The sequence below is a fragment of the Callorhinus ursinus genome, unplaced genomic scaffold (assembly GCF_003265705.2).
Source record: "Callorhinus ursinus isolate GAN/ISIS: 27379988/994484 unplaced genomic scaffold, GSC_fseal_2.0 scaffold39, whole genome shotgun sequence".
NCBI classification, from domain to species: Eukaryota; Metazoa; Chordata; class Mammalia; order Carnivora; family Otariidae; genus Callorhinus; species Callorhinus ursinus.
Window position 1 is genome coordinate 429,050 of NW_027397101.1, and position 16,474 is coordinate 445,523.

The 16,474-nt window shown below is 42.9% G+C and overlaps 1 protein-coding gene across 1 annotated transcript in view; it reads right to left on the reverse strand.

The window, feature by feature from the left end:
- Positions 1 to 8,293: 8,293 nt before the first annotated feature.
- RASEF (RAS and EF-hand domain containing) overlaps positions 8,294 to 16,474 on the reverse strand; it is an 85,646-nt gene continuing 77,465 nt past the window's right edge. Inside the window, exons 16-17 of the mRNA XM_025851656.2 lie at positions 15,932 to 16,008; positions 8,294 to 9,568 (exon numbers count right to left, since the gene is read on the reverse strand). Coding sequence (XP_025707441.1) covers positions 9,463 to 9,568; positions 15,932 to 16,008 — 183 coding nt within the window. The 3' untranslated portion in view covers positions 8,294 to 9,462. The remainder of the gene's footprint in view (positions 9,569 to 15,931; positions 16,009 to 16,474) is intronic.

Consider the following 16,474-nt stretch of genomic DNA (forward strand, 5'->3'; position numbering starts at 1 on the left):
GGAAGGGAAGGGAAGGGAAGGGAAGGGAAGGGAAGGGAAGGGAAGGGGAGGGGAGGGGAGGAGAGGGGAGGGGAGGGGAGGGGAGGAAGGGGGGGGGAAGGGAAGGAGGGAGGGAGGGAGGGAGGGGGAGGGTGGGCAGGAGGGGAAGAGGGGGTGGGAGGGAGGGAGGGACCCTGTGTCCAGCTCTGAAGCCACACAGATAATCACGAGGCTATCCCTGAACACAGACTATTACCTCACCAATTAAAAACAAAGTGTCACCAGCTAGACCCCAAGACACGACTTTTACTGCCCACCTGCTAGTACTCATTGACCTTGGTCCCACATTCTTCCTTAAGCTCTTCTTTCTAGATTATCTCTTAGGTAGATGGAAAGTGAAGCTGCCCCTGGAGCGAGGGCGACTGCCTCGACAGAACCTCCAGCCAGTCCAGACCACCCAGACCAGTTTGAGCTTAACCCCTGACTCCCACCTGCACAGATGGACCATGGAGTGACCTCTAGAATGACCAACAACTACCTTTACCTCATTGTAATACTAAAATCTCTGCCCAACAAGGAGCACAAGCCTCATTTACATAACATACTATGTTTGTATAGGCATGTTTCTTTAAGGTGCATGCGACCTTATGCCTGCCTCTACATACAATGACAAGGCTTCTCTATCTAAATATTCATCCTAACCCTAAATAAAAGAACCCCATCCACCCTTGCTCAGGGAGTCACAACTTTGGAAGTCATTCCCCATGATCTCCTTATTTGCTGCAAATCGTTTTGTGTAACAACTCAACCTGGTACGGTTTCTGACTCACCAAGGAGTGAAATTACGTTGGTTTGTTTACAGAGGTGCTTAGCACGGATAATCTCTAAAATCCCACTCAGCACTGGCATTAATCCTATCCCGGACATCCATTCACTGGATTAGGTCCACAGACAGGATAGTGTTTCTTCTGCTCACTATCCAGTTGGGAAATCAAGAACCAGTTCTTAGGAGAACTTGAAGGCTTCCGATACTCAAGACTTCCAATACCCAAAACCCTATACAAACCATCCTCATTCTAAAACAACTGTTAAGAGTCCTGGCCTGCCACAGGGAAAAAGGCACTCAGTTAGCTTCTTGAATTTGAATCAGAACAGTAGCCACAGTACAATGTTATCTGCTCTTTCTGGGTTCAGTGAGTCAAGACAATAGAAAGAAGTTTCCTGTTGCTGTGCCTTTTTTTTTTTTTAAGTGAGATATTTTCTTCTCCAAGACCATTTAGACTCAATAAATTTGGGTGACCTTTGAGACTTACATTGTCTGAGATAGGGTGCTATCGTGGAAAGACTCAAACAGACCAGGGTTGGAATCCCAGCTCCGTCACTTAGACCCTGAATCCATTTAGCTAAGTCACTTGGCTTGGTTACACCCATTTCCTCATCTGCTAAAACAGGAGTTACTGCAAGGAAAACATGAGAAAATCTGTAGAAAGCTTGTAGGACACAGAAAACACTTAGGAAATATGAGTTTTCCTATCTACAATAAGAAATATATATCCTCTCTGTGACTTGCCCAAATCTGAGCTGACCACAGGTTTGGTTGATGCTCCATTAGTATGCTCTGGTAAATATCTTTCAGCCCTTAGGATAGACCATCTGCGCCAGGTCAGTTATACATGCTATATGTTTTTAGTAATTTATCTGTGTACTTGCTCAGTGCTCCCACTGAAATTCCATCAAGTCTACAATCTCAGGAGTTTTAAACTCCTCAAAGGGCCATATCTGTTTATAGCCATTTGAATAGCCTCTAAAATGGTAAGAGGACAGAATACACAACCCAGTAGCTGATGGAGAAACCTGTGGGAGTGCATATTCTCCCTTGCTACACAGCTGGAATTTCCAATGGCTCCATTTTCTCCAGTACTGAGGGGATGGCCTCTTTTGTGATCTTGTTAACTAAATGATGTTCTTCAGGAAGAGGGAATATACCTTTTTTTTCCTTTCTGCCCAGACTTCCAGAGAGTACTCCCCCTAATCAGTGCTGTTGTGAAGACCGTTTTGTCTGTAGTTATACTGGAAACAGGGTTTACCAAAGATTGGCAATCTGGGAGGATATACTATGAGCTGGGTACCGGATGTCTGCAGCAAATATAAATAGCAGCTCATATGCTCTCTCTCCCTCCCTTTTTTTTTTTTTTCTAGCTCCCTATGGCCTCCCACCATTTCCCAAGAGAGGTAAAAATAGAACACTCCTATGGGATGGAATGAGCAGCTAATCCAAGCAGCAGGGCATGAAGGAGCAAGCAGGAACTTCACCAGCACAAGGCAAGGACAGGAGTACACAGATGAGGATCAGGGCTGGGTTTACCCTACCATTCTGTCCTCAAATAGATGATGTAATGGCACTCGGTGGTGACAGCTCTCTTAAGTCACACTGCTCCAACATAGACCAGTATCCTCTACATCTGGTGACATCTCTCAGCCTGGGATCTTCCTTCACCATCTGTCTCCCTGGGGACTGGACTTTATACCATCCTGTGCTGAAGGTCTTATCTCCTGTGTTCCATGTCACATACTCTTCCTTTGTTGGAGCAAGTTCTCCTCAAGCTTCTTTGAAAAGGTGTATAGTGTATGAGAGATAAGGTTTTTGAGACCTTAAATATCTTGAAAATGTCATTATTACTGACCTAGTTTAGCTAGGTATAGAATTACAGTTTAGAAATAATTTTCCTTTGGAAATTTAAAGGCATTGCTACGTCATTTTGCTTCTGGTATTTCTGTTGAAAAATGAATAACAATTCTTATTTCTGTTTCCTATTTTTATTCCTATCTGCAAACTTGGGGAGCGTTTTTTCACTGGGCAAAGGGCCCTAATGACAATATGCTCTATGCCCATCCATTCTTCTGGGTTTTAGATAGGCTTTTTCAATCTAGCAACTCATGCCTTTCAGTTCTGGAAATTTGTCTTGAATTATTTGACCATGTCATCCTGTTTTCTCTGATGTCTCCTTGTGGAATAGCTATTTTTGGATGTTGGATTTCCTTCCTCTCCTGGTTTCTCTTTCTTGTATGTTTCTTTCTGAATGACTCCTCAAATTTATCTTCTAAACTCTATAATTTACTTCTTTTCATACTTCTGCTCCCATGTTTTCAATTTCGAAGAGCTTACTTTTGTTCTTTAAATGTTCCTTATTGATAGTAAGTTGTTATCATTTCATGGCTGCAAATAGCTTTGTCCATCTCTCTAAATATATTCATGATAGTTTTTTTCCTTTTTCTGCATGGGCTCCATTTCCCCAAGTTGATATTTTCCTGTCTTATTTGGTCTCCATTTTCCAAGATAGAGACTTGCCACAAATATCTGGTGATCCTTGGATTGTTCAGGGGAACTAAAATCCTGACAGAAAGTGTGGGGAGTGACTTGCCAACTTTGAACTTTACTGTAGGGTGATGTGGCAGGTTTGTATTTGCTGGAAGGATGTCTGATGTCAGTATCTTAAAGTCTTCCCCCTTGGCTGGTCATACTCCAGGGAAAAGTCTTTCAATCTTGGGAAGATAAAGGTGTCAGTGTCCTGAAAGCTAAGTTGGGAACATCAGCTTTTGGCACCAAGCACCCAGAATATGTAGTGTCACTTAATTCCCTCATTTTTTGAATAGTACCAATACTCAGCTGTGTCTGGCATCCATGCGCCAATCTAGCAGCTCTGTTTTACTCCAGAAAAATACATCTCCAGATTTTGGTCTGGATAGTAGTGGCATAGCATGAGAGAACAATACTTAAGGACAGAACTGCTTCTCCAACTGCTTTCACCCCACCTTCCCACTTCCCACCAGTTACAGAGGTACCTGCTTCCCTAGTTCCTCAGCCTTTTGGGTAATTCACAATGTAAATCTAGATTATTCTCAGCTTTCTCCCACTGCTGGTTTAGGATTCAGCTTCCTTAGGTTGTTAATTCAGTTCCTAGTTTTCCTTCTGCTTTTCAGCTTCACAATTTTGTTGTAATTGTCTTCTGTCCTTGTGGGTCTAACTATCTGAAAGAACATCCATATGACTCTAGTTTTAATGATATTTTAAAGAGGAGAAAATTTATATGCTTTCACACCCCAGAAAACATTCAATATTTCTGATTTTTAACCCCATCTTATCCTCAATCTTATGCACCCTTTGCCAACTTGTGGAGGTTTTGCTGTCAAATTATTTTTGCTTTTATTTTGAGGGCTTTATACCTTCCTTACTTCCTCAGCCAGTATTCATGGCTATAAGAATCATTAAATCAAGCTAGTTTCAGAACTGCGGTTTTGAGGCAGGAGTTGGGCTCCAAACACATTCCTGCGAGGGTCATATTTTATCCTTAAACTTCAGCATACTTGATGGTCAAGAATGGCTGGGCACATGCATCCCTTTTCTTCTATGAGATTTATCTTGCTAACACGTAAAACAGTATCCATGGTGTAAGCACCATGCTTCCCTTGCCTGGAGCCTTCAGAGTGTATCAGTAGTAAGTAGTACATCAGGGATACAGGGCAGACCAGGGCAACCAAACCCCTCTTCCCATGCCAGGCTTCCAGGATGAAGCAGGCCTGAGCTGGAGTAGAGAGAAGACTAACACCACTAGGTCAAACTTGGAGATTTGATTGCTTTCTGGGAATTCTCATCTGAATATATCTTCTTATCCAAGGCCAGAGGTTCTTACTTGGGGCCATGGGCCCATTGCCACTATAGGTAGAAATCCGTATTTCTAATTTGGGACAAAAATTCCATGTTTATTTTCACTAACTAAACTCTAACTGAAATTTAGCATTTCATTTCATATAAAATGCTGGCAACAAAATGCAATAATATCATTGCTACCTGTGACTGTGCTATCAACAAAACCATGGATATTCATAATTTAGATTGGTGCAGACATCTCAAAACACAGTTTACTTTCATCACTACATCATAAGTATGGTGGCTACTAGATCTATCACCAGATCTTGTGCCAATAAAGCAATACAAATATTGTGTTATCACAAAATTTTTAAAATATCTTGGGAATAGTCTTTCAATAGCATTGGTTTCCTTTATTAGAAACATTATTCTGAGGGGTTCCTGGGCTTCAAAGGAGTCTGTGGCACAGGAAAGCTGAGACCCTGATCCACAGGACGCAGAACAGTCATGAGTCTGATGAAGTGTACTCCAGGGTGGAGAAATTTTACTTCCACTCAGTCAAGTTTAAAGGGCTGCAGGAGGCCATCAAAAAAAAAAAGAAATCTTCCATTTGCAACAACGTGGATGGAACTAGAGGGTATTATGCTAAGTGAAATAAGTCAATCAGAGAAAGACATGTATCATATGATCTCACTGATAATGAGGAATTTGAGAAACAAGACAGAGGATTATAGGGGAAGGGAGGGCAAAATGAAACACGATGAGAAAGGGAGACAAACCATAAGAGACTCTTAATCTCAGGAAACAAACTGAGGGTTGCTGGAGGGGGGGGGGGGGGGGGGGAATGGGGTGGCTGGGTGATGGACATTGGGGAGGGTATGTGCTACGGTGAGCGCTGTGAATTGTATAAGACTGCTGAAACAAATACATTATATGTTAATTAAAAAAAAAAAAAAAGGGGCTGACGGAGGCAGAAATCATCCAGCATGGCAGGTACACAAGTCAGCTGAGATAAAGTGCTATGATGGGCACTACAGGGAGGCATCATGGAGGAGAGCTACAGCTCAGACTTCAGGGTCTGAGGAAACTGCCGGGAGGAACCGAGACACCCAGGGTGGACAGGAATTGGGTAAGCAAATGGACACGAGCAGATAGACGGTGGTGCTCCAGGCAGGAAGCAGAGCTGGAGTAAAGGGTGGGAGTGAGAGGGTACGGCATGTCTGAGAACAGAGTTTCCCGAGCCCAAATGTAGACTTTGAAAAGGTGGGGACAGGGGAGGAGGAAGCAGAATGTGGATCTTCTTTGTTCACAAATTTGTTGTCAACCCCCACTAGAATGTAATCTGCTTGAGGGTCTACCTTATTCATTCTCCATCCCCAGTGTCTAGAATCATAGTGAATGAACAGGTAGGAGCCAGATCACAGAGGGCCTTAGAGATCATGGAAAGTTTGGGAATCTCATCTAAGAGGGAAAACATCTGTTTCTGGAATCAAGAAAAGAAAATAGTTGTGGTGAATTAAAGAACCCACAAAATGACACTGGAACTACCCCTCAGATACCCCTGAAGTGATCTTCATCCAACTCTTGAGTTCTGCCCTGCTGCACAGCAATGGGACGATGTGCCAGAAAACTTGCATGGAAAATTTTCCAGAAAGCCAAAAGCCAAAGGTACAGTGAGAAACTCTACAAAAGTCGATGTCAAATGCTATGAAATGTGGCTCATGAACTGCCAGCCTGAGAGGTCACAAGTTAAAGGACCTTACAACTAAATCCCTATTCGACTGAAATTTAAGAAATATAAATTCATAAACCCAATACACAGATGCAGAAAAAATAAAGGAAATTGGGTAACTATTTATAGAATTTTGCATTTGAAAATTCACCTTACCCTGCAATTTTGAGTTGAGGCATTTTTACCTGTTTTCCATTTTCGTCTATGAAAACATATCTTAACATCTAGATCTGGAAAGAAAAGATGTTATTTTTACTTCAAAGCTTGCAAAATAATATGCTTTCCTGGGAATTAATTCCCATCTTGTGGATGGTTGGATATATCCACCAGAGATCCTTCTCAACAGGCTACCTGTCATGGTATAAACATAAAGGTTACTTTCTATTTAGTTCAAGAGCCCCATTACCCACCACCATGTCTACTGTCATTTAGATTGACACTCTCAATCAGAGCTCTGGTGTTTCCTCCATCCCTTCAATACTTGATCCAATTAGACCTTAAGAAATGGAGGCCCTACACCTGTAAGGACTCCTTTCACAATTTTCCATTTTAACTTTCAGACCTTCATTTTTCCCTCAATGATTTCCTCCTCTTTCAATCCATCTACACAATATCCTATCCGATGTGATACCCAACTTCATGTCCATCGAAATACCAAGAATATATATGGGAAGTTGTCAATGAACTTATGTTAAAGTGAATCCTCTACAATGCCCCATGCCCCAAGTAATTTGGTAAATTTGAGTACTGCTACTCATTGATGGTAGTTCCTAGGGTCCCGAACAAAACCAATGCAATCAATGGTGCTTTAAAACATCTTTAAATAAAAAATAAGGTAAGATTTTATTATTTGAGAGAGAAAAAGAAGATGAGTGGGAGGAGTGGCAGAAGGAGAAGCAGACTCCCTGCTGAGCAGGGAGCCAGACACGGGGCTCATTCCAGGACCCTGGGATCATGACCCAAGCTGAAAGCAGACGCTTAACCCACTGAGCCACCCTGGTGCCCCCAAAACGTGTTTTAATTGAGGGTGATCAAAGTGCCAGGTACTATTCCAAACCTTTTATATCCATTAACTCATTTAGTCCTCATAAGCAACCCATGAGAATGGTACTTTTATCCCTATTTTATCAAAGAAGCCCCAGGGGTACACAGAGGGTAAGCTGCTTTTTCAGTTATACCCCATTAGTAGGAGTATGAGGCTGGGTTCATACCCAGGCAGGCTGGCTGCAGAGCCCAGACCTGTGGCCATTAAAATATGCTGCCTCTTATTACACCATCCATGACTACTATGTATGTGCATCTGTGTGCAGAAACTCTTTGCAAAGCCTGTCTTATTTAAAGTTAATTATCTGCTTAGCCATTCTAGCACTGCATACAGCAGAAAGGAGCAGCAGCGGACAAAGGGCTCAGGGCTCGGGGCATGTATCTAGTTCAACAAGTACAAGGGCAATAATGATGCTGCTCAGTTAAAAAGGGTCCTATGCAAGTGAGAGCATGCAGCCTCATCCTAGTTTAGGGGCTGAGAGGGAAGACTTCCTGAAGGAAGTGATGTTTCAGCTAAAATAGGAGGATGAGCGGGAGTTGGCTGGGCAGTGTGGGGGATGGAAGGGGCAGAATGGGTGTCCCAGAGAAAGGGACTAACCTCTGAGGTCATGAGGATGGCCAGGGCACGTCCTGAAATTTTTCTACACAAGCCTCACTATTTCTAGCTGCCACACCCCAAACTGGTCGACCCGATGCCCTGCTGGCCAAGAGGACATGGCTGGGCCATAGCACCAAATGCCACATATTCACTCTTTCCTCCAGCCAGCCAGCTGCCCAGGCCAGAGAAGACAAGTGGTTTTAGAGGCATGGTTTCATCCAGGCACATCCTAGAATTAAAGTTACTTCAGGGATGCCTGCAGTAAAGCTGAAGGAAACACTCCAAAGGCCAAAGGAAGCGTGCTTTATTGAATTTACAACGCAGAAAATATTTGTAGTTCCTTAGACATTTGCACTGCTATAAAATTACACTTTATGGTATAATTATTAATGGTTTGAAGAGAAATAAACAGTATAAACGAAATACGGCTGATACTATGAAAATGTAAACCATATAAATCAAAATCATGAAATAATTATTCAATACTCAGAGGCCTACTTAATATATACATATGAAATTTCTTACACATATATACAAAAGCCCACAAAAGCCTTCACTCTGAAGCCAATCACTGTACAAATATGAAAATAAATCTTTATCTTTTAACCTCAATTTTATCTTCAGCAAGAGGGCTGTGTGACTTGGGTTTATGCAAATCACATTTGGTATTAAATAATCAAATGTCACATATGTCATATAAAGCAGCAAGTAGAAAAAATAAATTATGAAAATGCATGAGGCTAAAAGTTAACAGTGAAAAATGTCTCCTTATCCAACATTCTTTTCCATGATGAAATTAAAATATTATCCAATGTGTCAGGATACATAAAAAAAAAAAAAAAGAGCACTGTATAATTGTGATTTTAAAAGCCCTCAAAGGAAAAAATGAGTCAAGATGAGTTAGTTGCACAGGACTATGTGGTCTCCTTCCCACTTGGTACAGTGCACCGAATCCGAGGGGCCAAGGCCTGCAAGGCCAAGCTGCTTGTTTTGCAGATGAGGAAACAGATCTGACGTGGGCTGCTAACAGGTCTGAGACTACAGGCTAGTTAACAGCAAAGCTAGCATGATAATCCCCTTTGACTAGTATTCTAGTATCAAATATTTGAAAAAAAATGTTCTGGGTTATCTACAAAGTCAGCTACCATGTGAATCTTTGTCAGGGAGTTTCTTCTACAGCTTCGATCTGAGCATGTGATTTTTAAACATTTTTTTACACGTTATCTTTTGAGACTCTGCAAGGACAAGACAAGTACTTTTAACCAGGGGGTCTCGATCGTTCACTGAAACAGAGCAAAGAGCCGGGGCTCCAGAAGGATCTAAGGGCACACTTCAGATTCCCACACTGTAGCTTTCCACCTGGCTGCGTCTGGAGGATGCACCCCTCTGCGAGAAGCAAACAAGTCACAGACACTCAGTACTCTGGGACTGAAGACCCGACAGGCCAGGGATGTTTGGGATTTAACTATTGCAACAGTTCTTCATCTGGGTTGACTTTTTGGAACTGGTCCCGGTCAAATTGGTAATGGATTTGCTGTCATCTTCATCAGTCCTTTTTTTCACTTCCCTGGGGGGGGGGGGGGGGGAGGGAGAAACAGAGACAGAGAGACAGAGAGAAAATGAATTACTGAGGTACAAAGCTAAACCACAAATGGTTCTGTAAAATTAAAACAACACTGCTGAGCACTTGCTGTATGTCATCCAGACATTGTTCTAAATGCTTTGTAGGTATTGACCGTCTTAATCCTCACAAGGACCATGTGAATTTGTTGGGCCCCATTTTGTATGTAAGGAAGCAAAGGCAAAAAAAAAAAAGGTTAAGCAATTTCCCTTCACTTACTGAGAAGCTGCAGAGCTGGGCCTGGAACCACGCCTGCGCTCTGAGTACCAGGCCACGCTCACCACGCACAAGGCAGGCACACACGAGACACGTGTGCACAGGTGCATGTACGCACACACGCACACACATAATCTACTATTGCTGTCTCCTGCAGTTTCACATGCTTTCCAGTCTGTCACACGCACAGCTCACTCCTTAGCACTCTGGGACCTGGCTTCCATCCCCGACTAGCGCTTGCTGACCTTAACAAAAGCAATGATGACTTTAAAATCACTCTTTAATTATACAAGATCATGAAGATAATGATGAATGGTTAAAATCCAGGGGGAAAAAAAAAATCTTCCTTTTGCCTCTTCCTAAATTTCTTTTAGAATTAACAGCCAGAGGCTACAATGGCAAAAGATCTCTAAGATCTTGGGAAGACCTCCTAGGGACAGTATCCTTCCAAGTATATTCCCAGGGATGCCCGTGAAACAAGCAGACCCTGAAGTCCCACCTTAGACAAGACCCTGAATGGCAATCTTGACGGTGACAGCTCATCCCCAAGAGGCCCCCAAACAATCCTACCTTCCCCAGCAGTGCTTGGGGCCCCCCATTAAGACTAGGGAGCCCCCACCAGGGGCTCTCCCTCCGCAGTACCAGCTCTGTGACTGCTTAGATCGAGAGAACGCGGAGGAACGGGTGGGCTGGGGCTCCTGGCCAGGTGTTAAAGCTGCTCTCGGCTGCCAGGGCTCCTCGGTGGAGAAGGCCACAGAGTGGCCCTGAGGACATGCTTAGCAGCCAGAAGGACTAGGACCCTGGTGGCAGACGCCCAGCCGGAGCCCTAGCCCCACGACCATCTGACCGAAAATGCACAAGACACCCCAGGCAAGAGCAGTCGAGGGACCTTCCAGCTGAGATCCAGCTTATTCCGGTAATCTCAAGAAATTAGAAAGTGGTAGCTGTTTTAAGCAAACACGTCTGAGTTTGTTACACAACGGCAAATACCTGAAGCTACTAAGAACTGGCATAGTCCTAGTACAGCAATGTGGTTCAGTGTAAATGTAATGTAATCCACATATGTGACCTTAAATTTTTTAGTAGCCACATTTAAAAATGTAAAAAGAAACAGGTAAATTTAATTTTATTAACATATTTTAACTCAGTATAACAGATATATTATCATTTTAGCATGTTCTCAATAAAAATAATAATGAAGTATTTTACGATTTTTATACTGTTTTCAAAATCTATACCTACAACACATCTCGATTTGGGTTCGCCACACTTCATGTGGCTTGTGGCTACCAAATTGGTCAGCACGACTCCAGACGGTGTTGATATGTGCTAACTTTTGAAAACCACTATACTGTGAGTTGGAAAGAAGACATCTCAGCAAAAGAAAAAAAAGAGGGAGGAATTAATTCTTGCTGAAGGCCAGCTAATAAATGCTATGCTATACATTTTCACATTTTTCTTATTTAATACACATAAACAATCACACAACATACACACACAACCCTGACAGATGACAGGTGAGCATTATTGTCCTTACTTCACAGATGAGGAAACAAAGACTCAGGAAAAGAAGGAAGGTACACAATCCAACCTAGAACACTCCATAAGACTCATTTCAGTCTCCTGACCTCCAGAACTGGAACGTGATACATGTGCATTGCTTAAGAGACTATGTTTGTGGGAATTTGTTAAGGCAACAACAGAAAACTAATACAACTTCCAACTGCATCATCTCAGACATTTGGTCATTCAACAAATGCCCAATTTATGCCAAACTCTGGGACCCTCTCTTAGTGAGCGTTGAGGGAGAGACAGAAAGCTAAACAAATCATTACAAGGTCCCTTGCACAGTGTGATGCATGAATACAAAGGGTACACCACAGTCGTGCTGGCCCTCAGGGAAGGAAGGCTTTGTGGAAATGGAGCTTCATGGACACTTTGACACTGGAGGGACCTCCTGAAAGAACAGGAATTGACCTTCACTTAATGAGGAAAGAGATTCCAGGTGAAAGGAACAGCATGCATAAAGGCAAGGAGACATAAAAGAGCTTGGCCACAACTAGAAATAACGTTTGCTGTGTCTACAGATATCATTCCTTTGGGAAGCAAGATAAGAGATGCAACCAGAAAGGCAGGTGAGGCCAGACTGTGAAGGTTTGGACATGCTGGATACAGTCACGCCTTTGGGATTCCCTCTTGTTGATGGGTGGGGATGTGGTTATAGAATTTTAAAAAGAGGTGGAGGTTAAAAATACAGAAATTGGAGAAGTCACCAGCAAGAGACAGTTCTAGAAACCCTGGGGGTAGAAGACAGTAGGCAGAGAGAGAGTAAAGAAGAGAACGTGGAATGCAATCCTGACACTGCCAACACTGAAGCAGCAAGCTGATGCTCCAGAGTGGCAGCGACAAGTCCCAGTGTTGCCACTTAGCAGCTGTGTCACTTTGAGCAGGTTGATTAGCATTCTACTCCTCCACTTTCTTATCTGTACAATGGGTATAATAATCATAGCACCTTCACAAGACACCCCACATCCCTCCCTTCTGGGTGGTCCAATGGCCTCTATAAGCTACGATCATCTGGCTCCCTGGTCAAATGTCTTCTCTTTTCTTCTTCCTCTCGTTAAATTGCATGGCCTGCAAATATTTATTTCCTCGGTATCACTACTGAACCATGTATGTGGCCTCCACAGGCTGAGTGCTCACAATAATGCAGACATTTTATTGAACCTGAAAGCAAATATTAAGGAGGAAAAGTATGTACCCACGTTGTTCATCTGGCCTTTCGTTTCTTTAATCCACCATAAGTGCAGGCATGTCCTTCCCACTTCAAGGAAATCAGACAGATATTCCAAACACCTACAACAGGTTTAAGGCTGGGAATACTGGACTTTCTCACCAAAAACTACCACATGCTTGACAACTGCATGTTAGGTGACTCCATCTCACGGGCAGATTTACGGGATCCCAACAGGCTCAGCTCCTGAGCTGAACAGATACATATATCAACCTGAGCTTTTTTTGTTTTGTTTTGTTTTCAAATCTCAGGCCATTAATCAATTAAATGCCTTTGGAAGTTGAATCTGCAAAATGTGTAAAGCTTGTGGTTCTGGTGATGGCAAATTCACTTGCCGACGGACAATGACTGTGATAAATGTCCTGTCAGCACTATGGGGAAATTGCATTTCTAGGAAACAGTTTTCTTGGGATTGAGAGGTTTCCAGAAAAAGTAGTACTCGTAGTTTCTAGTTTTGGGTGTTAACCAAACATTCATGGCCTCCCTTCAAAACAGAATTCTGTTTCGACAGTGTAAAGCCATAAACTCGTCTAGTTCACATTTTATGACATGACTCAGCATGAAAGGTGCCCGTGATGGGAATTGTCTTACGAGATCTAAATCGAGAACGTAACATATTTTACATTATACGTAACTTTCTAAAGGATGTAACACTTTTTTTAAATATTATTATTTGAGAGAGAGAGAGAGAGAGACAGAGAGAGAGAGAGAGAGAGAGCATGAGCAGTAGGGAGAGGGAGAAGCAGACCCCTCCCACCCCACCCCACCCCACCCCACCCCCGCTGAGCAGGGAACCCGACGCGGGGCTCGATCCCAGGACCCTGGGATCAATCATGACCTGAGCCGAAAGCAGATGCTTAACAGACTGAGCCACCCAGGAGCCCCAGGATGTAAAACTTTTTCACCTGCGGCAACTCTACCATTTCCATGTAAGACTTAGGCACTTTAACAAGCAAATCTGAAGGCAGGATATAAAGCAAATTAAATTTTTTAAATATTTGCTTTATTTATAATTTTCCTATTTAACACATCGCTAACATGACAAAACCAGAGACCTCACACCAGGCCATCATGCAATAACAACGATAGAATAACTCCTTGATGAGTGATTCCCAAAGAGTGACCTCGTGATCAAAAGGCCTGTGCGCACAGGTGTGGTGAGTAAAGAAGCACAAGGCTGTGTGCAAGCTGCACTGAAAACAGGGCGCGGGGCAGGAGCAGGTGGAGGGAAGACAGCCCAGGCGGCTCACAGCCTCTCCCACCTTTATGATACAATAAAGAGAATCAATTCGGCACTCTGGGTGTGACCATGGCAATCTGGCATCATTTAACTTTAATATGACCCCATAAGACAATTCAGCATTAAATAGAGACCGGTATTCCGTGGGGTACCGGCAGTTCTATGTAGAACCACAGACCGGCAGAGCTAGAGAGGACCTTGGGGGTCGCTTTCTCCAGCCCCGTCCCTCATTTTACACATTAGAGATGCCGAGAGGGAGGCAGGGACTTGTCCGACTCCACAGCTGTTTGGGGGGGGGCGGGGCGCGATTTAGGATCGCACTTTGAGCCTCCCGACACCACAGTCCTCCATTAAGCGGGGTAGGAGGCAACAGCCTCGCAGGGGGCCTGGCGTGCACCGTCCTTTTCTGCGCGGCTGGAGCAGCAAGCCAGCACCCCACTGCCAAAGCTAGGGTGCGCTTCTCCCTGCCTGCACCAGTTCAGCTTCGGGCCCAGTGATGCTCTGAAGACCTGCAGGCCCTTGCCAGACCCCTCTAGCCCAGCAAGCACATCACCTCCCCCCAGGAATCCCCAGGTACGTTGTAGCAAAACACCAGTACGAACACCCAAGAAAGTATAAACACCTACCAATTCAGCAGTGAGTCCACCCTCAGTGTGTTGCACGGAATCTCCCCCCGCCTCTGCTGAATGAGCCTTCCTTGGCCAAAATGGCCGGCGGCCCCTTCGCACCAATAGGTGTACAGAGTTGATTACTTCACCCAGCTTATGAAGGTTTTACTTGGGTTGTTTGACAAATGTGGTATGAGCCCATGATTCTCCTACTAAAACCACGTCATTAACCTTGAATCTATATGTGCTTAAATGTTTACCTTTCTTCCACCTGTTCGAGGTCAAACTCACAGAACTGTCTTTGCTTTGCACAAAAAGGTGGTGGGGGCAGGTGGCTCTTTCTCTTGGACTGATATCAAAGGAGATAATGTCCAAAGACTCTGAGTTCGAGCCCAAGGCATGTGCCAAGCCCTGCTACAGACTAATGCCAAGCAGGCCATTTAAAGTCCTGGGGCTCATTTCCTGATTTTCTCAAGTGAGGGCAAGGATCTCGCCCAAGGCCCCAGTCTAAGCAGCTAGTAAGCACTATAAATACCAAGTCATTGATAGAAAAACAGCACTGAAAACACTACTTGTCACTGTATATGAGCAGAAGAGGCCAACTATCATACTAAAGCTAAGATTTTTATAAAATTTCACAAATGATCAGGAAAAAAACTACACACCCAAAATTATGGCTTCACTTTGTTGGCAATTAAAGATCATTGGCCTGAATTCTGTTCATGCTCATTTTCTTTTCTTTTTTTTTTTCCTTTCCTTTCTTTTTTTCTTTTGGATATTTAATCTCTTCAGGCCAGTAAAGAATCATCTTTTCATTTGTGGCAGAAAACTAGGCAGAAGACATAAATCTAACAGATAATGTTGTTATTTCCTAAAAATCAAATTTACTCCGAGGATTAAAAAACCCATTTATATCCAAGTTCCTCAAGGACGTAATTTTCATTCTAATCTACATCCCAAAATGTTATTTATTATTAACACCATTGCCTGAGCTTAATAATTACCTGAGTAATTATTTTAATAAAGTGCTTCCAACTGGCATGATATACAATTTGCTTTGTTGAGTTGTTTTTTTTTCCCTTTACCCCAGAAAATGTCATAATAGATAGTTAATTTCATAATAGTCTCTTGTGTTTAAAATCTGGTTCCTGGAAATGATTCATACAAGTCAACTATTAGCTCTGCGGTGACATTTTGCAGAAATGTCAACGACACCTCAGATGCACCTGCTTTGTTTGGTGGTAAAGGCACTTCGCCAACGTTCACAGTGAATAAGCAGCACTACTGGTTTTTATAAAATCCGTGTTCAACTGTTTCTCTAACCACTACTGAAATACAAGACAGTGTTTTCCAATGTATATTCATGTCATAGCCCAGAAATTTGATATATGCACCAACTACGTGAAAATTCAATCCTGTTTTCATTTTCCAAATATAAGACAACACTTTACCGAGCAAGATGGAGAACAGCTTCCACTATATTCGAGCCGTCTTTGGCGCTGGTTTCACAGAACAATGCCCCATAGGTCTGCAGAAAAGAAACAGACACAATTAAATGAAGCCTTTATTTAAGGCTCCTGGAATTTTAGCCTTTACAACCCACAAATAAAATAAACACATTCTCCTGTTGAGTATGCTAATAGCTAAGACACTGGATTTACAGTTTCGATACTTTAAAAAATAGTGAATTTGAGTCGAGTTATTCCAGACACAGCTCCTAGTCAGGGGATTTTTATTTTGCCTTAAAAGTAACAACAATACACAATTTCATGTTTCAAGGTTCTTATCCCCCACAGTCCTACCAGTTGCTACAAACGTTCTCCATCAGATAATCTGAGAGAGGTAAAAATGATAGCTTAAGGTAACCACTCACGAATCAAATGTCCATCAAAGGTATGTCTCCTTTGGGCTGGCAGCTAACATGCAACCCTTCACACTATCATCTTTTCCTATCAAGATTCAGCAACCTCCGTGTTGCTAAAAACCAATGGACA